This window comes from Lithobates pipiens, unplaced genomic scaffold, assembly GCF_037356315.1.
Source record: "Lithobates pipiens isolate NorthernLeopardFrog02 unplaced genomic scaffold, aLitPip1_a1.2 Scaffold_30, whole genome shotgun sequence".
Lineage (NCBI taxonomy): Eukaryota > Metazoa > Chordata > Amphibia > Anura > Ranidae > Lithobates > Lithobates pipiens.
The window spans coordinates 82197574-82222487 of NW_027507791.1; the positions used below are offsets into that span (position 1 = coordinate 82197574).

Below are 24914 nucleotides of genomic sequence, written 5' to 3' on the forward strand. Positions count from 1 at the left end.
CCCCTCCCCTCCCTCCCACCCCTTCTATCAACACCACCCCCCCCTCCCCTCCCCTCCTATATATATATTTGTGCTTTTATTCTACGGTGTATCATAAATGTGTTATGATGATTCCCATACCTTTAATGTACACTACCCTACTCCTTCCCATTACCCGTCCCCCCTCCCCTTCCCCTCTTCCCTTTCCTGTCATGGTTTAAACTGGGGTATGCATCTCTTCTATCCACTCTCGCCAGTTCCTATTAAACTCTTTTAGGTTATTTCGTTTTGCATATACTGCTCTCTCCTTACATAGATATTCATTTACCGCACTTATCCAATCCTCTACTGTGGGGGCTAGCTTTGATTGCCATCTCCTAGCTATCATCCTTCTGGCTTGAAATAAACATCTTAGGATTACTGTTGTTACTCCCTTTCTCTCTACTTCCTCCTTTCTATAACCTAAGATACACACTATGGGATTTAATTCTATTGCCGTCCCAAAGGCCCTACTTATTATCTTTACCACTCCTTCCCAGTATCTAAATAATTTGGGACATTTCCAGAGCATGTGCATTAAATTCCCTGACCCCCCACACCTGGGGCAACAGTCATCTGTTCTCTTACCAAATTTGAATAATTTCTGGGGAGTATAGTATGCTCTATTAATTACCATCAAGTGGGAAATCCTCTGGGGAGGAGAGACCGAGACCTTTGGGCATGCCGCTAGGATATTTTTCCACTGTACTCGAGTTATATTACCTAAGTCTTGCTCCCATTTCTCCTTCTCGACCCTCCCTTTCCTCTCACTATTAATCTGTTCACCCAACTGGGCATAGAATTTAGATATTAATCCTTTAGTTGGTCCTGCTTGTGCTACTGGGTATAGCAAGGGCAGTTCTTCCCATGTTAATAACAAGTTTCCAAACTGGGTCTTTAAAGCATGCCTCACTTGTATATAGGCATAAAATGAGTTTTGTGATATCTTAAATTCTTTTTGCAGTTGATCGAAAGATTTAATACCCCTGCCGCCATATAAATGGCTAATCCTTACAATGCCACATTTTTCCCATTCTACAATTTTTCCAACCCGCCATATTTCCTGTAGCTTCTTATTGTTCCAGAGAGGCGTATACTTTGTTATTTCACTATATCCCATTTTTTTTTTAACTATATCCCATAGCTTTAACATCATTTTTACTGTAGGGCATCTACACTGGAATGAGTCCGCTTCCAAGGTCTCAATCAGCGTGCTATGTGGGGAGCCTGTTAATACTAATCTCCCATTTGGGGTTCCTCCGTTCATCTCATCAATCCCCCCTAGCTGTTGTAATTGGGACGCCCAAAAATAGCACTCCGGATAAGGGACCGCGAATCCTCCTTCCTCTCCCGGTAGCTGGAGCATCCGCAATCTCAATCTGGCCTGTCCTCCCCTCCATATTAACTCCCTAAACAACATCTCGATTTTATTAAACCAACTTCTGTTAATCCATATTGGGGCATTATGTAATATATATAAAAGTTGGGGCATCCATATCATTTTTATCAGATTGCATCTGCCAGCCACCGAGAGAGGCATTCGTTTCCATATAGCAATTTTTTGTTTAAACTTAGTCAATAATGGGACTAAGTTATGACTTATATATTGCTTAGGATCCCTTGATAAGGTAACTCCCAGATATTTCAACTTATCCACTATTGGCATTTGGGGGGTTCCCAGGGCCGTTTGCTGACCAATTGGGTCCAAAGGAAGACATTCCGATTTTTCCCAATTTATCTCCAGCCTTGTGAAGCCTCCAAACCCTTGCACCAGTCCCATTGCCCTTGGTAATGAGTACCTCATATCCCCCAAAAACAATAGGATATCGTCTGCATAAAGTGAGATTTTTTCCTCTCCAGTTTTTCTTACGAAACCGACTATCTCCCGGTTTGCTCTAATTGCACATGCCAAGGGCTCTATGGCCAATGCAAAGAGCAGGGGTGATAATGGGCACCCCTGCCTCGTCCCTCTCCCCAGCTCTATTTTCCCGGATAACTCATTATTAATTTTTAGTCTTGCACTAGGTTTGTCATATAGCATCCTAATCCATCCTATGAAGGAAGGACCCAGGCCAAATTTCTCCAAAACTTTCCATATATATCCCCATTCTACGCTATCAAATGCTTTCCTTACATCCAATGCCACTACTGCACCCGGAGTATCGTTATCCATTGGGACCTGCAAATTCAAAAAGGCTCTTCTAATATTTATACTCGTTGATCTGTTGGCTATAAACCCTGTTTGGTCCATATGGACTAATCTTGCTATAACTCGATTAAGCCTAATCGCTAATACCTTGGCCAGTATCTTTGTATCGGTACACAGGAGAGAAATTGGCCTATACGCTGCAACATCTAAGGCGTCCTTCCCTTCTTTGTACAACAGGGTTATAACCGCCTCCATCATTGATGGAGGCAATTTACCCTCCCCATATGCTCCTCTTAACATCTCCAGGAGTTCAGGAAGCAGTATCTCGCCAAAATGTTTATAGACTTCAATCGGTAGTTCATCCGGACCAGGCGATTTCTGATTTGGCATACTCGCAACTGCTTCCTGAAGTTCTTTCAAAGTTATTGGGGCTTCCAGTTCCTCTCTTTCTTCTTGTTTCAAACATGGTACCTCTAATTGACCTAAAAATGTTTCCATTTGCTCATCCATCCCCACTTTCTGTGCAGTATATAGGTTTTTATAATATCCTTCAAATGCTTGGCATATACTCCCAGTTTCTGTTGTAACCTTTCCCTCAACTATCCTAATCGCCGAAATTGAGGAAGGACCCGAGTTATTCTTCACCAGTTGTGCCAACATTTTTCCCACGCTTTCCCCTTCAACAAAGGAGGCTTGGCGTTGGAACATATGTTGAATCTCTGCTTTCTTCAGAGTTAATAGCCTAAGTTCTTCTTGTTTATCTAGCCAGATTTTTTCTTTGCCCTGAGTGGGATCGCTAATAAAATCTCTTTCAGCCTCTATCACTTCTCTCCCTATTTGTACCTCCTGTTCCCTAGACTTTCTATTTATTTTTGCTATTGATTGGATCATAAGACCCCTCAAGAAAGCTTTCAGAGTATCCCACAGGATCCCTGATGTTACTGTACCCCGGTTATTTTTTAGAAATTCTTTTAATTCCCACTGAATTCTCTCAGGGCGTTCTTCTGTCTCTTTTTTTATCAGTTCTAACCATAGCGGGTTCACTTTCCACAACCTCTGTACCTTACGTTCTCTCATTTTTAATACTGCTGTCACTGGGGAATGATCTGAAATCCCCCTGGGCTGATATTCAATCTTTTCCACCATTTGTAAGGCCAGGTCATTCCCCAGTATCATATCAATCCTGGATAACGTAGTATGCGTGGCCGAGTAACAACTATACTGCCGGGCTCCCGGGTTCCCAGTTCTCCATAAATCCCGTAGCCCTACTTCTTCCAGATACTGTCCCAACCTCCCCTGCCAAGCTGGTTCCGCCAGTGTTTTTTCTGGGAATCTATCGACTTTAATATCCAATACCGTGTTGAAATCCCCTACTATTATTGTAGGAACACCATCTATCCCTACTAAAAATTCCTGTAATTTAAAAAGCACTTCCATTTTAAATGGTGGAGGGATGTAGATATTTGCCAGCATACATTCTCTATTTTCAATTAGGCAATGTAAGAAAATGTATCTGCCCTTTTCATCCAGGCTGACCCGTTTACATACAAAATTCACCCCCGTTTTTACCAAGACACTCACCCCTCTACTATATGTCGAATAAACAGAATGATATTGAAATTGATATTTTCTACTCTGCAACCGGTATATTGTATCTCTATTTAAATGGGTCTCCTGCAGGCAGAGCAGCTCTACTCCACATCCCTCCAACAAGGATAGCACAGCTTTTTGTTTCAGCTGCGTCCCCAGACCCCTCACATTCCAGGAGCCTATCTTAATTTTACTGTCCTGCATAGCCATAAACAAATAAAGAGGAGAGAGGAAAAAAAAGAAAAACCTAAGGCAGGAAAGAGAGAGAGCGAAATAACCAGTCTACTGAGGACACTATTGAGAACCATTTGTCTCCCAGTACCCACCAACTCCCCCCTAACTTCTTTTATTACCTTATACCGCGCTCCCCAAATATTACTCCCTTGTGTAATAACAAATTATTATTATTATTAGGCGTCACCATTAACTCATATATTATGTGTCTTTGGATATAAATTATACTATATAATTGTTTATTACCATTTTCCCCCTTGTGACCCATATATTTTCCTTGTTTTTTACCACCCCAAGTTTTACCACCCCCCAGTTTGTGTCCTTTTGTGATTTGAGTTATTTCCTGTACTCCATTTATTAGTGCATACATATTTTTTTTCCCCTTCAGCCTCCCCCCTATTTTCCCTACTACACCCACCCCCTCTCCCCCCTTTCTACCTCCCTCCCACCCCTCCCCCACCTTCCTAGGTGTTACCCTAGGGGCTATTAGTGACCTTATACCACTCTCTTCACAACCTATTTGCCACCCACACCTAGTACACTCGCCGTGTGTTACCTCCCTCCCGGCCCCCCTCCCATACAGACAGACAACACAAACAAAAAAAAAAAAAAAAAAAAACAAAGAACACACATACTTCATCCCCCCTTCTCTTTCTATCTTCCTATCCCACTCAGTACTAGAAACCCCAACGACTACAACTTTTCTTTATTTTCTTCTATCCATTTTTCCACTTCCATTGGGGAACAGAAAACCTGAGTATGCCCTAGTACATTAATCCGTAGCTTTGCAGGATAAAGAAGAGCATACGGCACCCTGAGCTTCCGTAACCTGCGTTTCACCTGGAGGAACTCTACCCTTTTTCTCTGAAGTTCTGGGGAAAAATCAGAATATAATGAAATTCTAACACCCTTATACAGTACATTCCCCATTTCCCTTGCCTTCCGTAATAACACCACTTTATCTTTATAATTAAGTAATTTCATTAATAATGGCCTGGGACGGCCCCCCTCCAATGGTGCTCTAAAGGGTACCCTATGCGCCCTCTCTATTGAGAACGCTGTTGAAAAAGCATCCCTCCCAAACAGTTCAACCAGAAGATGCTCCATAAATTCAGCAGGGTTTACACCCTCACTTTTTTCCGGAAGCCCCACTACTCGCACATTGTCCCTCCGGAGCCTATTTTCCATTTCGTCCATTCTTGTTCTATATCCGCTGAACTGCTCCTTCAGGCTTTCTATTTCTTTAATTAGGAATGTTGTATCGTCTTCTAATCTGCTAGTTCTTATCTCAAGTTCTGTCGTCCTTTCCACCACTTTCTGTAGGTCTTGCCTTACCACCATTAGATCTTCCTTCACTCCCTTCATTTGATTACAGAGTTCTTTAAGCGAAATGTTGCATGCGTTTACCGCCAATAGCACATCCTTTATAGTTGGCTCCTTTTCTATCGGGGGGGAGTCGCCTATTGTTATTTCTATATTCTGTTCCCCCACTTCCGTATTTCTATTTACTGAGGGTTTTACCACTGCTCCAGCTTGTGTGTTGATATTAATATTTGACTGTCCCATACTTTTCCTTTCAGTCATTGCCCCTTGCTGCCCCTTTGACTGTCCTTTTTTTGGAGGTGTCTGGGATGACTGAACCGGGTTGTGAGCATATTGTTCTAACTTCGCTGCTGTAACGGACTGTTGCGAGCTTTTTTCCCCCCTTTCTTTTGCAGAACGTAAATGTTGCATCTTACTTTCCCTTTTCTCGTCCCTGACTTCGGGACAATGCTGGATATATCGTGTTGTATCGTATTTTAAAGGGTTTCTAATCAGGCCGCCCACAACGCAATATTCATTTATTGCGGTAATGACCGTATTCCGATGCTCCTTTCATATAACACAAAGACCTCCTATTTCCTGGTTTTGCAACGCCACATACATTTATTTACTCAGATTGGCTCCTTCACTGTTTAACTTGTCCCCCTTTTTTTTTTTTTTTTAACACAGAGACTGTCCCACAGTTAATAGATTAGTAGAGTGCTGAGCTAGAGTTATAACCAGTTTTATAGTCAGTCCGCACGTTCTCTGCTACTTACAGAATATTCAGTTTCCTTTTTAACAAAAAAAAGTATTCCTTTGCCCGGATTATCTATTTTAGCAGTCTCTTGCCTTTAGGCACCCACAGGAGGCAGTGGAATCCGAACATCCAAACATCACAAAGGGAAGAAAAATAATAAAACAAAATAGGGACATGACCAGGAGAGCCGGTACTTATTTGCACATACTATTTCAGGTACTGTTCATTCCCCTTACTGTGCAGTACAATACGGTGAAGTCCAGATAGAAGTGTTATAAGTCCTCCTCACCCTCAGCCAGCACACTCCTGTTTGTTAATTGCCAGTCACCAGGCACCACTATATCAAAGGCTTACACTGCTAAAACCTCCGCCTGCTATGCTCAGGCATCCAGAGAGACAAAAAAAAAAGAACTGACAGGGGAATACCAATCTTTCATACCCCCTCCGGTGCCTGATTCAGTGTTACCAGCCTCCAGGCATCACTATGTCCAAGCTTTCTCCACCAGACCTCCGCCACTATGCCCCTCAGGCTGCCGGCTTCTTCCTCTCTATACTCCCTCCGCTTACCTCCTTCTTCCTGTAGCGCTTTACCGGGGAGCGGGGGAACCTTCGGTGGTTACTGTGGGCGGCATCTCTCAGTAGGAGGGATTCGGCTTAGATCGGCATTGCTCGGAGGTATCTCGTGCCTCCCTTCGGCCGTCGGGATGCGGAACCCGGATGTCAGCGGAACCCGGAAGTCAGCGGGGGTCAGCGGGGGTCAGCGGGGATCTCCAAGAGCTCCGAGAGCTCAGCACGCTAAGGTAATATAGCGCCGTTCCTTCCAGCGTCTACTGTGCTTGTGCAGCTTGTGCTCGTACAGCTTCAGCCCGCCTCACCCTGCACCCGGCCGTATTGTTAAGCATTCCAGTCTTTCGGCATTGGGGCCAGGGAGGGAGACACACACAGCGTCTTTCACACGCTCACTTACTCCACTCCACACATCCGGTCACGCCCCGCACCCCAAGTTTAGGAGGGAATTTAAAAGAAGAAAAATTTTAGGAGGGAAGTTTAAGGAAAAAAAAACTTACATTTAAATGCCCATCAATGCAGCCTTATCAGTGTCATTTGCCGCCTTGCATTGCAGCCTTGTCAGTCATTTGCAGCCTTGCATTGCAGCCTTCCATTGCAGCCTTCCATTGCAGCCTTGCATTGTAGCCTTGCATTGTAGCCTTGCATTGAAGCCTTGCATTGAAGCCTTGCATTGCAGCCTTGTCAGTCGTTTGCAGGCTTTTCGGTGTCATTTTAAAAATGGCGGCTTTCGGGTATTTTCAGTCGCACTCGGGTGTTCTCAGCTATTTTCGGCCCTTCTCGCCTATCTTCGACCGCAGAACGTCCGAAATCGGACGAAAATAGCCGAGAACGGCCGAAAATAGCAGAGAACGGCTGAATATACCCGAGAAGGGTTGAAAATACCCATAAGCCACCAAGAGTGGCACAGAAGGTTAGGAAAGGAGGGGGTATAACACGCACCCCTGATTTTATGGGGGAAAAAGTGCATGTTATACACCGATAGATACGGTATATATGTACCCTGGTATTTGTGCAAAATTTCACCAGGACTCCAATCAGCCCCTTTGCTGATATAACCTGTTTGTACATTGGATGTAGGTACTATAATTAATCTTTATGTATATACTGTAAAGCTTGTATTATTTCCATACTGGTGTGCATCTATATATTTATGGTTAATGTTATATGCAGGTTGCAGTCGTTCCTCTGCTCCCAATTACTTTGATTAGATCACTGGTTAATGTATTGGGAAGATAATAGCCTCTGTTTATAGAGGCCCTGTCCTAGGTGGAGGAATTACTTTATTATCTAACCTACTAGTCCACTTACCAAAGGTTCTGGTTCTCTTATTTACCTACTGGTTTAGTGCACTATGCTTTTTTGGGGAGGGTCATTTCTCATAACCCACAAACACCACAAAAAGGGCTGCACCTGTTCTATTTTTTAGCAAGTAAATTGCTTTATTGTAACTTTTAATCAAGTTAAAGAAAGTAGACCAAGGCTAACCCGCCCAATCCCCCTCCAACCCTACCCTGTGCTGAGAGTTGATACCTTCATAGAACTAAGCACATCCTCCTCACCCGTCCCCCAATAACTATGCTCAGACCTGGAAACAGGCTATGTGGGTACCAAGTAGTGCATTGTGGGAGGTGGAGAAAACATGTCCTTATGCCCCAGAACTGGAAGTAGGAAGTTCAGTTTTTCTCATGGGGCTCCATCATTAGTTAGAGTAGGAGCAGAAACCTTTTGGTGTCTGTTGACTTCTTGTTGTAACAGGATAATGAGTTTCATTAATGTTTAACGACATTTCTTTGCAAAACTATACTATCATGACATATTTCTATTTCAGTTTTTTTTTGTTTCAATAGCAGCCATAGGGAAAAATCTGAGTAAACTAAATAGTGTCACTGCAACTCCTGTGAGTCATACAGAAAGCTGAAAGTTCATGTTTCCATAGTCATAAAACATCTGGGGAATAATGCTCTTATTGTTCATCCATATCTGACAAAAACTGTAGTTGGTTCTCGCTTCCCGTCCATCTGTCACTACTACAAGGGGTGTGGTTGTCAGGGACAGGAAAGCATCGACTTTTTGGAACCATTTATTTCCTTTCATTCCTTAAAGCGGAGTTCCATTGTTTTTTGAGTGTATTAAAAGCCAGCAGTTACAAAAAGTAAAGCTGCTGACTTTTAATAATCCAACACTTACCTGTCCCACGGTCAAGCGATGCGGCCGCCCTAAGCCTCTGTTCTCTCCCCCTTCTCTTCGCGGAGCCGACATTGTGAGTGTGGGCGCCTGGCTGTGACAGTTTGCGGCTTCACAGCCGGGCGCGCAATGCGCATGTGCGAGCCGCCCTGCGCTCTGTCAGTGGCCAGGCAATGTTCTGGGACCTGTGACGTGTCCCAGAACATTGCCAGGAGGGAGGGGCCGCCTAGGAATTGCCTAGGCAGCCAGAAGTCGGAAGGAGGAAGTGGGACAGGAAGTCCCACCCAAACCAGGTTCCCAGCACCCGCCCCAAAAAAATGTCAGGGGGCAGGGAGTACTTAAAGCGGAAGTTCTACTTTTTTTTACTCGATCCAAGTCAGAGACTCAGGAAGTATTGAAGTTGAAGCAGTGCCATGAAAACCAGGCAGATAGTATCTTCACAAAGAATGGAGAGTGAACTGGCATCGTGAACAAATTTCTTTAATATTCAATTAAAAAGTATTGCACTCACAAGAAAAGCGGTTTTAGCTGACATCAAGGCATTCAATGTTGACTCTAATCCAGCTGCTCATGACCACCCGCATCCAAATCTTTGCCTGCTGCTGCACATGTCTTGTGATTTCATTGCTGAGGATGCATTTTGAGGACTTTCCCCTTTATCAGGCTCACAATGGGACAAACTTTATTTTATTTAAATCTCTTGAGATTGACTGTCTCCTTTGATTATTATAGTGACAACCTCCAAATAAACAAACGTTCAGTTTACCTACCTTTATCATTACATGACTTTATATTACTATGATGTACATATTTTGTTGTCCCAAGCATTTGCGGTAATTAACCACTTGAGTCCTGAGCGCGGGCCTATTTGTCTGTAATTTTTTAAATGCCACCCTTTCTCAATGGTTTCTGCAACTTCCCAGCATTAGCGTTGGAAGTCAGTGACAGCCTTGGTCAATGACAACTAGGGTCTACAACAGCCAGTCCAGCACTGAACCCAGAAACTGAAACGATCCGCTTTCGATGCTTCTGCAGGCCACTCAATAACAGGGTGCTGTAGAAGCAAAATCAGTGCTTTTGCATTGTGTATACTTTAGGGGTTTTGTGATGTCATGAGTAATGTCAGTGTACTTCTTGCCAGTACAGCAGCTCAGGCAGAACTGTTGTATATCTTTCCAGCCTCTCCCTACAGCAATGTTGGAAAAAAAAAACAAGGAATTTGCTGGCATGGGATATGTAAAGAAATGCAACAAAAATGTCAAAAGAATGACTAAACGGGGGTGGAGAGACTGACCAAGATGGCCGCACATTGAGGTAGCTCCCCCCACTCCCTGGTATACAGCCTAACTAACCTCCGCAAATCTCCAAAAGCAGTGTGTGTTTCCAGACCATGAGTTAGTCCAGCAGTGACATATGGTGAACGACGGATCAGAAAAATCACCTGCCGCCCTTCAGCGAAAGAGGAGACAGCACGAGGAAGACGCTGGGGGTTGTGTAATAAGAAAGAGATTTCCTGGGGGAAACCCTTCCCACTCTGTATGGGGGGAGGTTTCTCCCTTAGGAAATGGAGAGGGTTAGAGTGTGTACAATATATACACTATGTACATGAGGAATGCATTGATTGATAACGATTTTGGCACATCCAGTATTTTACCATGGGTATTTGAATTCACACTGGGATAGCCATGTGGGGAATATGCTCTTTTTTTACTGCCCTCTATTCACTTTTTTCTTCCCCCCCCCCCCCACTTTCTTCCCTTTCCTCTTCCTCTCTTGGCCGTGGACTCCCTTGAGGTCTTCACAGCTCCTCTCCCCCTTTCCTCTCTGGCTCCCCCTTATATGATCAAATTAATAAGACAAAGGTGTGAAACAAAGTAACATGTATTTCAATGTGTATAAATATACCCGGTGCAATGCGCGGCTTATTTAACCACTTAAGCCCCAGACCAATTTCCAGCCAAAGGACCAGGCCCCTTTTTGCGATTCGGCACTGCGACGATTTAACTGACAATTGTGCGGTCGTGCGACGTGGCTCCCAAACAAAATTGGCGTTGTTTTTTTCCCACAAATAGAGCTTTCTTTTGGTGGTATTTTATCACCTCTGCGTTTTTTATTTTTTGCGCTATATTAGAGGGACAATTTTGAAAAAAATGCAATATTTTTGACTTTTTGCTATAATAAATATCCCCCAAAAATATATAAAAAAAAATTTTTTCCTCAGTTTAGGCCGATACGTATTCTTCTACATATTTTTTGAAAGAAAAAAAAATCGCAATTAGCGATTATTGATTGGTTTGCGCAAAAGTTATAGCGTTTACAAAATAGGGGATAGTTTTATAGCATTTTTATTAATATTTTTTTTTTTTACTAGTAATGGCGGCGATCAGCGATTTTTATTGTGACTGCTACATTATGGCGGACACATCGGACATTTTTGACACATTTTTGGGACCATTGTCATTTATACAACAATCAGTGCTATTTAAATGCACTGATTCCTGTGTAAATGACACTGGCAGTGAAGGAGTTAACCGCTAGGAGGCGGGGAGGCATGTGTGACATGTGTGTGTTTTTTTTACTGTTGACTGTGGCTTGGCATGTGACGTCACTGATCGTCTTTCCCTATAACAGGGAACAGACGATCGGTGACAGCCACACTAGGAAGCTAGTGATGTCCAGTTCATGAACGAATCGTTCTTTTGAATCGATTCTTTTCAGTGAACTGATTCGTTTGAAACAGTTCACTCTGCACTCAGTACATAGCAGAGCAGCAGAGCTGGCAGTGGTAATATGATCCTAGAGTGAGAGAGCTCGGCCCCTCCCTGCAACCAATCAGCTGACTCAGAGCACAGTGACACTCAGGAACTGGATACAAACTTAAAACAAGAGCCAGGAGTACACAGTACACCGAGTTAAAGAATCGTACAAGTTACCGAGTTAAAGAATCGTACAAGTTACCGAGTTAAAGAATCGTATCAGTTTTTAGAACACAGTAAACTGAAAGAACCATGAGTCACCACCAGTAAAACAATACACTAAACCAATGAGGTAGCAGCAGTGATCAGGTGGTACGGACAGCCTAAGGCCCTTTCACACTCGTGCGACTTGTCCTGCGACTTGAGACTGCAAAGTCACTTGACAAGTCACACCCCATGATTTCCAACGAGTTCAGTTCATATCTGTGCGACTTCAAAGTAGTTTTTGTACTACTTTTGTCTGACTTTGATGCGACTTGTGGCAGAGACCTCAAGATTACACAAACATTGCTTCAAGTCATGGCAAAAATCATGGCAAAAGCACTTGACTTTCAAGTCGCACAAGTGTGAAAATAGCCTTAACGATTGGATTTTACTACCAGGGGTACTTCGCCCATGGTAGTGGTAGTAAAATCTGATCATCATTCCTGCGCATGCGCTGTAAAGACTATGGGAAAATCTGATGGCTAGCAATGTTAACTGGGAAGTTGGCCCATCAGAATGCAGTTCACATGCACAAAAACCCACTTTTCATTTAGGCTCCATTTCCACTTGTGCAACTTGTCCTGCGACTTTGTACTCTATGATTTCCAATGAGTATTATTCGTATCTGTGCGACTTCAAAGTAGTCCCTGCACTACTTTGGTCCCACTCGGATGCAACTTGAGATCCATAGACCTCCGGAATACACAGGCATTGCTTTAAAGTCGCATCAAAATTGCGGCAGAATTGTGCAACTTTCAGGCTGCGTTAGCCTGAAAAGCCAGAAAGTTGCACGATTATGCCGCGACTTGAAGCCATGCCTGTGTATTCTGGAGGTTTATGGACCTCAAGTCACATTACAATGGGACCAAAGTAGTGCAGGGACTACTTTGAAGTCGCTGTGACTTGAAGCCGCACAGATATGAATGGTACTCATTGGAAATCGGGTACTTCTTGTCATGCAACTTTGCAGTCCCAAGTCGCAGGACAAGTTGCACAAGTGGAAACAGAGCCTAAATGAAAAGCGGGGTTTGTGTGCATGTGAACTGCATTCTGGGGCAACTTCACAGGTAACATTGCTATCCATCAAATTTGCGGAAACCTAGGCTCAGGGCCGGTTCACACTGCAGCATAGTGCAAAATCGCATGCGATTTGCACTGCAGTGCAAATCACAGGCGATGTCCGTGCAATGCGATTTCAGCCATACAGATAGTATGGTTGAAATCGTATCGCATTCGGACTAAACTCGCACAGGACCCCTTTTTTGGTCCGCACCAGAATCGGATCGCATAGCACTCATGCGATCCGATTCATGTCCAAACTGACACTTCGCAGTGCGACATGCGAACTGAAATGGGGGTGCCATTAACATTGTATGACACTCCCCAGCAGTTCGCATATGTCGTTGTGAACTGTCGTGCGAGTTGGGTGCGATGCAGGAACCCGTCGTGGAATCGCAGGGTTCCCGCATCGCACAAGTGTGAACCCAGCCTAACACAGCTGTTTGCGTATCACCAAAATGCATGACACTGCGCTAATCTGACAACAATGGAATAATTGTCAATTGACAACAATTGTGCTCTGCGCCGATGAACTAAATCAAAGTAAACATTACCAGGACCTGCCAACCTTCTGTGTGAATCAGTCTTCTGATTCTACTCATTTAAGAAGGTTGAATCAGAGCTTCGGTTCACTTGCTTGTCAGTAGACTCAGCAAGTGAACCGAAGAACCGAAGAATCGATTCATTGAATCGGTTCATTTCAGTGAGCAGTTCGAAATGAACCGATTCATTTTAAAGATCCGAACTTCCCATCACTATAGGAAGCACGGGGAGAAGTTTGTTTACACAGACCTCTCCTCGTTCTTCAGCTCTGTGACCCGATTGCGGGACACCAGTGACGATCAGGTCCGCTGGTCCCGTGGCCACAGTCATGGAGCTCAGGACCGGGTCACGAGCGCGCCGCCGGCGACGCACGTGTGACCCACCGCTAGGCACTTAAAGAGCCACGTACAGGTGCGTGATTGTGCCCAGCCATGCCATTCTGCCGAAGTAAATGTACAGGAGGCGGTCCTTAAGCGGTTAAGGAGGTCTTTTTATACCTCTAACATAGGGATCTTACTAAAGTAAGCTAAGACTCAAAAGAGTCATTTAGGGTGTGTTTTATGTTTTTCTTTTCCCTGTTTTCTTTTTTTGTCTTTTTCTTTTGTAAATCTTGATTGAATCAAATTATATTTTTTTTCCTGATTCATGGGTTCAGTCAAGATCTGTACTTTTAACGCTAGAGGATTAAATTCCCAATCATTTTGCAAATTCTGTACTCTCTTTATAAACAAAAGGTCAGTGTAACAACACGGGATCATTATTATATATCTAAAAAATGGAGCCCCAGCCAGTCACCGAATGGTGAACCTCACTCAGACCCTATCAGCACTTTGTTGTTTTAAAACTACAAACATTCAACTGTAAGTTTAAATTTCAATGTGATACAAACTATCAAACTGTGCCCGGTAAGAAACCTTATAGTATATACAATTAATTTCAAACCGAAAAGGTGAATGATATCACATATGTCAAACACATAAAATATAGTCCATTAGTATATTGAATAATAGTTCATATTCAGCACCAATCCTGCCAGTATAAAGTACTGTAAGTCAACAAGTGGCAAAAGTTGCTAGCAGATCGTTCAGATTCACAGTAGTCCACCACCACACCTCCTGTGCAAATCCCTATAGGTCAGTGATGGCACCCCAGATGTTTTGGAACTACATTTACCATGATGCTCAACTACACTGCAGAGTGCCAGTGCATCATGGGAAATATAGTTCCAAAACATCTGGGGTGCCAAGGTTCGCCATCACTGCTATAGGTTATGCACTTACCAGAAAACCCTGGTTTAAAAGCACGTCTCATATCACCGGAAAACCGGGTTTCTTACCGGGCGCTGTTTGATAGTTTGTATCACATTGAAATTTAAACTTACAGTTGAATGTTTGTAGTTTTAAAACAACAAAGCGCTGCTAGAGTCTGAGTGAGGTTCACCATTCGGTGACTGGCTGGGGCTCCATTTTTGAGTTTTGTGTGATTAATATAGCAGCAGCTATAACTTACGTTTTCACCGTGAGCGCTGAGGGAGTAGGATTTTCAGTATCTTGCTCATATTTCTTCTCATTATTATATATATCTAAGTTCTTCCAATATGTGTCAGACAAGTAGATACTCCATGATTAGTAGCATCCAATGTGATTTATCTACTATTGAAGGCTTTTTACTATGTGTGTGTTTGTGCATAATAAATTAATTTATTTTTGTAAATTGACTGTTGTAAGTTTATACCGTACCACAAGAGTCCATGCTGCCTCCACAACTGTCCAAATTTCTAATTAGTAATAGGACGAAGGTACAGTAATTTTTTCACAACAAGTAGCATTTCCTATATATATATATATATATATATATATATATATATATATATATATATATATATATATAAAAGGTCAGTGTTGTCTTTTTCCAGGAGACGCATTTTCATTCAACCCATATACCCAATATACAAAACAAATATTATCCAACATGGTATCGTTATTCTTTTTCCTATTCTAAATCTAGGGGGGGTCTCTATAGCAATTTATAAATCTTTACCTCATCAAGTTTTGGACAGTTGAAGAAGTAGACATCGAAAATCTTTACTCTTAAAGTGTCCATTTACTTTACTTTTATTGACTTATATTTACCAAATTAAGATCAGATTAAGATCAAGTCAAGCCAAACTTTATTGTCATTCTACTACACGTAAGAACATAGAGTAGAACGAAATGTCGTATCTCACAGGACCACGGTGCTACATACAAATTAAATATAATTATAAATAAATATACAGAAAATAAAAAACATCAATAAAAGAAAACCTATACACATCTGGGAACTACATAACTGTACATATACTATATGTTTCCAAAAGTCTTTGTAGCAGCAAGTGTTTATAAAAGTGTCTAGTGCATATTTAAGATTAAAAAGGAGGGGACGTGAGACGTTCCTGGTCACAATTTAGAGGTTGTAGAAGAGGTTTCAGAGAGGATTAGAGTTGAGGGCTCTCACAGCCTGGAGGAAAAACTGTTGAGCAGTCTCACAGTCCTGGTTTTGATACTCCGGTACCTTCTACCTGATGACAAGAGCTGAAAGAGATTGTGGGAGGGATGGGTAGGATCCCTCACAAGACTGATAGCTTTGCTGGAGCATCGTGTATGGAAAATGTCCAGGATGGAGGGGAGAGAGACACCAGTAATCTTTTCTGCCGTCTTCACTAGCCGCTGCAGGGTTTTGCAGTCAGCAGAACTGCAGTTCCCATACCAGACAATGATGCAGCTGGTCAACACGCTTTCAATGGTTCCCCTATAGAATGTAGTAAGGATGGGTGGAGGGAGATTGGCTTTTTTAAGGCGGCAGAGAAAATATAGGTCCTGTTGTGCCTTCTTAGTTACTGACGTGATGTTAGTTGTCCAGGTAAGATCCTCTGATATGTGCACTTCCAGGAATTTAATACTGCTTACTCTCTTCACAGTCAAGTTTTCGATGGTCAGTGGGGAGTGATCAACAGAATTTCTCCTGAAATTCATCACAATCTCCTTTGTTTTGTTTACATTTAGGAACAGGTTGTTTGTACTACACCATTTAACCAGTTGTTCCACTTCCTCTCTGTAGAGCGTTTCATCATTGTTACTGATGAGACGTACCACAGTTGTGTCATCCGTAAACTTGATGATATGGTTGGAGCCGAACTTGGCAGTACAGTCATGGGTCAGCAGTGTGAAGAGCACTGGACTGAGCACACATCCCTGTGGGACACCCGTGCTCAGTGTGGTAGTGCTCGACATGCTGCAGCCAACACGAACTGACTGAGGTCTTCCAGTTAAAAAGTCCAGGATCCAATTACAGAGGGACAGGTTGAGGCCCAGCAAGTTCAATTTAGTGATACGTTTCTGAGGAATTATTATATTAAATGCTGAGCTAAAGTCAATGAACAGCATTCTAACATAAGAGTCTTTCTGTTCTAAGTGGGTAAGGGCCAAGTGAAGAGTAGAGGATACTGCATTGTCCGTGGAACGGTTTGAACGGTATGGGTCCAGCGTGTTTGAAAGACTGTACTTAATGTGATGCATGACTAACCTCTCAAAGCACTTCATCATTATTGGAGTTAGTGCTATGGGACCATAGTCATTCAAACAGGACACAGGTGTCTTCTTTGGTACTGGAATTATGAAGGTGGATTTAAGACACGTAGGGACAACTGCCTGGCTCAGCGAAATGTTAAAGATATCTGTAAGAGATATTTCTTGGACCTACAGGTAAGCCTTAATCTAGGCTTACCTGTAGGTCAAAGTGTGTTGTAAGGGTTTACAACCACTTTAAGGACCGAGCCTCTTTTCGGATTCGGTGTTTACAAGTTTAAAACCGTTTTTTTTTGCTAGAAAATTACTTAGAACCCCCAAACATTATATATTGTTTTTTTTCTAACACCGAGAATAAAATGGCGGTCATTGCAATACTTTTTTCACTCCCTATTTGCGCAGTGGTGTTACAAGCGTACTTTTTTGGGAATTTTTTTTTTTTTTTTTAATAAAAAAATAAGACACCAGTAAAATTAGCCCAACTTTTTTATATTGTGAAAGATAATGTTGCGCAGAGTAAATTGATACCCAACATGTCACGCTTCAAAATTGCGCCCGATCGTGGAATGGTGTCAAACTTTCACCCACAAAAATCTCCATAAGCGTCATTTAAAAAATTCTACGGGTTGCATGTTTTGCGTTACAGAGGAGGTCTAGGGCTAGAATTATTGCTCTCACTCATGTGTGGTTTGACTGCTGTTTTCCTATGCGGGCGCTACTCACATATGTGTTTGCTTCTGCGCGCGAGCTCGTCGGGACGGGGTGTTTTTTAAAAAAAGATTTATTTTTCTTATTAATTTTACTTGATTTTATTTATTTTTACACTGTTTTAAAAAAAAATTGGATCACTTTTAATCCTATTCCAAGGAATGTAAGCATCCCTTGTAATAGAAGAAAGCATGGCATGAAAGTCCCCAGATCTCATATTTGGACTAAATGCAATAAAGAAAAAAAAAAATGTCATTTGAAAAAATTACATTGAAAAAATGTGCCTTCATGAGCCATGGGAGCAAGTGACGTTTTGACGTCGCTTCCGCCCTGCTATGGTATAGAGACGGGTGGCGGCAATCTTAGCAACATTCGTCTCCATACACAGCAATGTGAAGGACACAATCTCCTCTGAGGCCACGTACACACGCGGGGACTGTTCGCCCAACTTTGTCCGTCAAACAGTTTCGGCAAACAGTCCGCTCAAAATTAGCATGGACGGACATGGCCACACACGACGGACGAACAGTTTGCTGAAACCGTGCGCGATGACGTGAACGGCACGTACGACGGGACGAAAAATACGACGTCCTATACACTGCATTATAACTTTCGGCGTGAAAATCCTTTCTGAGCATGCGCGCAACTTTGTTTGACGAACAAGCCTACACACGCGGGGACTGTCCGCTGAAACAAGGTTTCAGCGGCCAGTTTTTCGGAATTTCCGAAAAACCTTGTTCAGCGGACTGTTCGCTGAAACTGTCCGCTGAAAGCCCACACACGAGCGGACTGTCCGCTGAAACTTGGTTTCAGCGGACAGTTTCAGCGAACAGTCCCCGCGTGTGTACGCGGCCTGACGCTACTGACGACTTCGGTAAGCGGCGGAGGGCACGGGAGATCGGCAGGAGGGGGGTGGCACCTCTCCCACCACCGATATCGGGGATCTTGCGGCGAACCCGCCACGGAGACCACCATTATAATACACACGACCGGCACCAGAAGAGATGGATATCTCGATTGTGGCAGCAGCTGCTGCCGTTACTGAGATATCCCTCTTCAAAATATGGACGTACATCCTTGTGCGCCGGTCGTAAAGTGGTTAAACACAATTAGTAAACAAATGGATGAAGAAGAAGTCAGACATGCATTGAAGGAAAAAAGGGTCATGTCTGTTTTCATGCATCAAGGTGGGCTGCCAGACCATTACATGTTCGGGTAACACAGGTGTCTTAACATTACCCATAGTGTACAGTGGGCCTAAGAGAAGCACTAGCAATGTTCCATTAGGTCACCCTCCTCAACCAGACCTAGTCTGGCAGAACTACTATTCTGACATATGCCATACCACTTCCTGGTATTGTCTTTTGAGCTGCTGTCAATTCCTCAGAGTTTGTCAACATAAATCAGACCTGTCTTAATAAAACAGAAAATCTCGCCTTTACATTCTGCAGCTGTGTCTCCTTATGAGTCAGTACATAATAGCTTTAGCAAGCTTGGCATTATTTAGCCACACACCCAGATGTTGGCTTGGGGTTATATTTTCTTAATCTGGACCCCCCCACCCAACCACTCTGTGAGCATGTTCTGCCTAATGGCATGAATATGCATTATTCCTGCCATGCATGTCCCTCCCCCTTTCTCCTCGGACCCTCTCATAAAACAAGCCCAGTTTATGGCCCTATACCCCAATATACCGGTCCTAGCCCTGGAGGACTTCAATAATGTTATAGACCCACACTTAGACAGACTATCCCTACCTTATAGATTTGTAAACCATGCTACTGGTAAAACCATATTTGCATCCTTATTATCTGATCTGGGTCTGACGGATGTGTGGCGGGAAAGACATCCAATGGCCAAATGTTACTCGTGTCACTCAGCCTCACATGGTGGCCTTTCACGCATAGACCTAGGTCAAGGAAATGTGCTCCTTATGCAGAGGGTACTGTGTGCAGCATATGAGCCCCGTCTACTCTCTGACCACTCTCCCTTTTGGGTAAGGATAGATGTCATGGCCCAGGAAACTAGACCCCTCTGGAGGATTAATCTATTCTGGTTGACACTGTCTCCAGATGGGATTCCTAGTGCCTTGAGGGAGTTCCTCCGCTTCAACAGGGGCTCCGAAAGGGCTGCTGTTGTTTGGGACTCTCGCAAGGCGTTTCTGAGGGGATGTCTCATTCAAGGGATAATGGGTGTTAGGAGGAGATCAGGAGAATGACAAACCAGAATACGGGATGAATTACAAGCTAGAGAGCAAGCAATGGTCACCAACCCTACCCAAGCAACTAGAGAGGCATGGATTGAAGCCCAATCACTGTATAATTCTGTAGTGCTATCTGCAGCTGAAAAGAGGAGATTCTTCCTACAACAGGAGTATTAGGAGGAGTGTGAGAACACGGGCTCTCTCCTTGCCTTGGTGGCCAGGGAACAGACCTCCATTCTAAGTCAGGGACAGGGGAAATTCACACTCAATTCTGATATGCTGAGAGTCTTTCAACAATTCTACACAGATCTCTACTCCACTAGGACTAATGCTAGCTCTTCGGAATTGGAGGCATTCTTACAGGACTGTACTTTCCCCGAAGTCTCGGAGGCTGACCGGGCCATGCTGAGTTCTCTGATAACTATTGGGGACTTGACAGAGGCCTTGCAGGGAGCTAAGAAACATAAATCTCTGGGATTGCATGGTCTCCCTGCAGAGGTTTACTCGTGATATGGCAATATCCTTCTTCCGTCACTTCTACAGGCTTTTGCTGAGGCCACGGAGAGGATGACTGCCGGATAGCATGCAGGAAGCCATCATAGTGGTGGTACCCAAACCGAGGAAGGATAAGCTCCTACCATATTCATACTACCCCATCTCTCACCTGAACTTAGATGTCAAAATCCTGGCCCGAGTATTGGTGAATAGACTACCAAAGAAATCGGGGGACTAGTGCATACAGTTCAGTCCGGGTTTATACCCACCAGATCCATGGCAAACAATATTAGATACCTTTTTCTTAACTTACAAACTCTAGTGGATAATCCTGGGGGGAGGGCCGTACTATCCCTAGATGCCACTAAGGCGTTCGATAGTGTGGAGTGCCACTACCTCTGGGAGATTCTAGCTTGCTTTGGTCTGGGTGATCAGTTCATTTACTGGGTGAAGGTTCTCTATTCGGCCCCCAGAGCCATATTTTGCATTAATAATACCCTCTCCCTGCTGTTATCATTACATAGGGGCACCCGTCAGGGGTGCCCATTGTCGCCCCTGCGGTGGAACCACTAGCCACACTAATCTGTAGTACACCTGATATCGTGGGATTTCACAGAGGCCATAAAGATTTCTCTTTATGCTGATGATGCCCTGCTATACTTAGGAGACACGACAACCTCTTTGCAAACGCTAATGGCACTTATAACCAAGTTGGGCAACTTCTCTGGCTTCTCAATAAACTGGTCTAAATACATCATTATGCCCCTTGATCCCATGACGAATCCCCTGCCCCAGGAGGCTGGGCAAATTACCATAGCTAATTCTTTTAGGTATGTGGGTGTGGTGGTGACTCTGGACACCTCTAACTATATAAAATTTAATTTGGGCCCCTTGTTAGATAAACAGAGAGAAACATCCCTTAGCTGGTGCAAGCTCCCCCTATCAGTGGTAGGGAGAGTGAAACTAATAAAAATTATCTGGGCCCCACAATTATTGTATATTTCTCAGAACTCCCCTCTGTGGATCTCTAATAAATGGTTGGAGTGGATATGGTAAGGATGAGGGGGGGGGGGGTCTGGCTCTACCCCATCCTAAATTATATTTCTTGGCTTCCCAAATGCAGCAGGTCACAGGGTGTGGAAGAGAGGAGGCCTTAGATGATCCAATTATATGATTGGCCAACCCAGATTTAAAGGCTGGCTCTCATTTGGAAATGGATCTACCCAGCTTACCCCCAACTTTCCCAACTGCGGGCCTCCTTAGAAAAGTGTGGGGGGCAACCCGAGAGGCCCTGAAGGTCAGGGGCCCCTTGGGATTCACCCCTCTGTGATATAATTCAAGATACCCAGAAGTCAATAAAATGGAGGGATTCGACCTATGGATAGCAAGGGGATATGGTTCTTTCCACAGCTATAAACAAGGAATGTACTGAAATCTTTTGCACAACTTTGCACAGAATTTACACTTCCCACTAGATGTTTTTATCAATATCTCCAACTCCAACATGCCTTGCATGCACAGGGGCAGACAATCTCCCTGACCGTGGCCTCATCCCTGCTCTTGAAGGAGCTACTTCAGGCGGATGCCAGGAAGGGGCAGATTTCTAAAATATCTCAGTACTGTTGTCCTCCATCCAGGACCATGCCTCTTTGAAACATAGGGCTAAATGGATAATGGCATTGGAATTGATGCCTATGGTTTCCATCTTGGCCTCCCATAGGCTGTTGCAGATATTTATCCTGCACAGAACCAGATGCCTGAGAAACTATATGCATGGGGCCTGAGGGACTCTCCATGTCCAAAATGTAAAACACAACAAGCTGATTTCATTCACATGCTATGGAGATGCCCAAAACTCAACTGGTATTGGACTGAAGTCAGAGTATCTCCCGGTTAGCACAGGTACCGGTGCCCTCCACCTCTCTGGTATGCCTCTTGGGAGTGATTGACAAGGAAATGTACCAGAGGGGAATGTACATTATGATTACTACTGTATCTAGCTAGAAAACTTATAGCTAGACACTGGATGGCACCTACTGTACCTACGGGGAAACAATGAATAGCGTATGTAAACTCACTCCTTAAGAAGGAACAACTGGCTTATGGCCACAGGAATGCCATGTCAAAATTTGAATCCATCTGGCAGCCATGGCTATGGCTATATGCTCCTTCAACTGACCGCAAACCGACTGGAACTGACTGCATTGATGTAAACTAGAATGGAATACATGGAAAACGCTATGCATGCATTTTTAGTGCATAAAAAAAATGCATGGAACTGCATCTGGTGTGAATTGGCCCTTAAAATGAAGAAAAACAAAGAGGGGAAAATGTACTGGACATCATGTACTGCATCAAAAACGCATCAAAAACACTTCAAAAACACACAAGCAGAAAAGCATTTGGAACGCATCCTGACTGCGTTTCTATGGTGTGAACTGGCCCTTAATTTCATATGTCCTCCTGTGGTACCATTAAAATCCCCTTCGTAGTTCCCTTATTGGGAAATTTCCTACAATTTAACTATATGCGGTATGTGTGGTATTTTTGACCACCTCTTTTGAAGTGGTCAATGCAGCACACAGTAACTGCTCTGGTCACAAATATGTGTTTAATACTATAGCTGAAAAAATAATAATTAAAAAAAAAGCAATAATATACATAGTAGCATTCTATAATTAAAGGGTTAGTCCATTGCCAAAAAGGATATTTTATTTAAAAGTGAGGTGATCCCTTGCTTATTATGTGTCTTGGATACACCAACAGCCAGATCTCCCTGCTAGAATTTCCGACTTTGTTCCCTTTATGTAATCCTGTCCGCCTTTGTGTGTTTCCGCTCCCACAGTTTTATTTTCCATGATATAAAATGAGTTTAACGTCCAGCAGGCAGAGCGGAAAACCCTCATAACGGCCATAATGCAAACTCCAAGAATGCAGCCCATGGATTTTTACAATAGAATCCCTGAGAGGTAGAAAGAAGCTGCTAAATCTTTTAACTCCTCAGCCTCTAGCAAACATTGAAATATCAGTTTTGGATGGACTGACCCTTTAACTTCTAACTATCTTCACATTAGAGTATTACATATTACTGCCGCTCAGGAAAGTAGCATGTGCTAAGTGTTTGCCAAAAAAAACAAAAAGGTAAATGAATGATAACTTCATCTTGGGGTCATTGCGTTCTTACCTGTGTCTTTCCACTGTTCAGGCTCTGTGTCTGAATTTTTTTTTTTTTTCGATTTATTGAATTTTTGGACCATGCTGATAGCCTTTTCCGCTACATCTCTCAGTTTTGGATTGTCTATGGCTTCATTTTTGACTTTTTTGGTGTTTTTTTGCTCTTGCTTATCTGACCCAGGTAGAAGATGAACTTTCTCAGCTGGAGAAACATGTTTGTTTTTAGATTTCTTTGTGAAGTTGAGCTTCTTCAATCCTTTCATCACGTTTTTCATACTTGCTGTCTGCCCGGCTGCCTGTGAATACTGAGACTCCAGAAGAGGATGTGGCTATGTAGACTGTGGAGGGGAACTCCAGCCTCTACTCTCTGCACTTTCATTGGACTTTTATTATTGCAGCATCCCCGAATGAACTGTGTGCTTCTAAAACAGCAACAAACAAACCACACGGCTATCGCCAGAGGGAGAGACACACCTTCCCATATAATAATCCACAATAAGGGCATTTATTATTACATATAAGGAAGTCTACTGAATAAAATGCACTCATTGCAGTACTTTTTTTTTTTTATATCAAAGGTCACCTTTACCCATCCACTATTAAAAATCATCTACTTTGTGGTCGTGCTTTTTCTTCTGATATTTCTTAGAAAATTCTATTTAAAGGAACATCATAATAACAGCTATTTTATTCTGGTAACTGTGTATTTATAATAATAGTATTTAGTATATGACTTCCTTTTTTATTTCACATGTCTTCATAGTTGGCAAGATTGTAAAAAAAAAAATTTACGGACATTTTTTTGGGCTGTAGGCGGAGTCACATTATAATAAGGGGCGGGGTGTAGCTGGCCAGCTAAAACCTGTCCTAGGTTGCTAATGTGATTTACATGCATATACAGATGGATCTGCTAATAACCTTAATACAGTTTATATGCTCACATGTGCGAGATAAAAACAGAGTTATTTACTGTGACATAACAGTTGTATATTGTGTTCACAGAAGCAAACAAGAAACATATGCCTTTTAAGATTCATTATATAACAGTAAAGGTAAAGCTCAAAGACATAGCAGAATTGAAACCAGAAATCATAGAGTTAAACCTTTAGGACTCATCAGGAGTTTTGGCCAATCACAGCCAATCTCACACTGATCAAGAGTCTTGGCTAATCACAGCCAGCCTTACACCTATTATTTTGTCTGCAAAATTACCCAGCACATGGCTAGAACTCATTACACCAGAGAGAGAGAGAGAGAGAGGATCTGCACAGATTAAAGATCCAATAGAGTTCAGTTTTATGGAAGCAAGTGGCCAAAATAGGTATTTAATACAGTTATATATGTTACTATTGTTAAATAATGTGATTAGAACTGTATACTGAACTAGTTATGTGTTCAC

General features: G+C 43.0%; 1 protein-coding gene across 1 annotated transcript in view; it reads right to left on the bottom strand.

The window, feature by feature from the left end:
- LOC143943024 (uncharacterized) overlaps nt 1-23910 on the bottom strand; it is a 172848-nt gene extending 148938 nt beyond the window's left edge. The window contains exon 1 of the mRNA XM_077464506.1: nt 23526-23910. Within this exon, the coding sequence (XP_077320632.1) occupies nt 23526-23790 (265 nt within the window). The 5' untranslated portion in view covers nt 23791-23910. The remainder of the gene's footprint in view (nt 1-23525) is intronic.
- Between the last annotated feature and the right edge of the window lie 1004 nt (nt 23911-24914).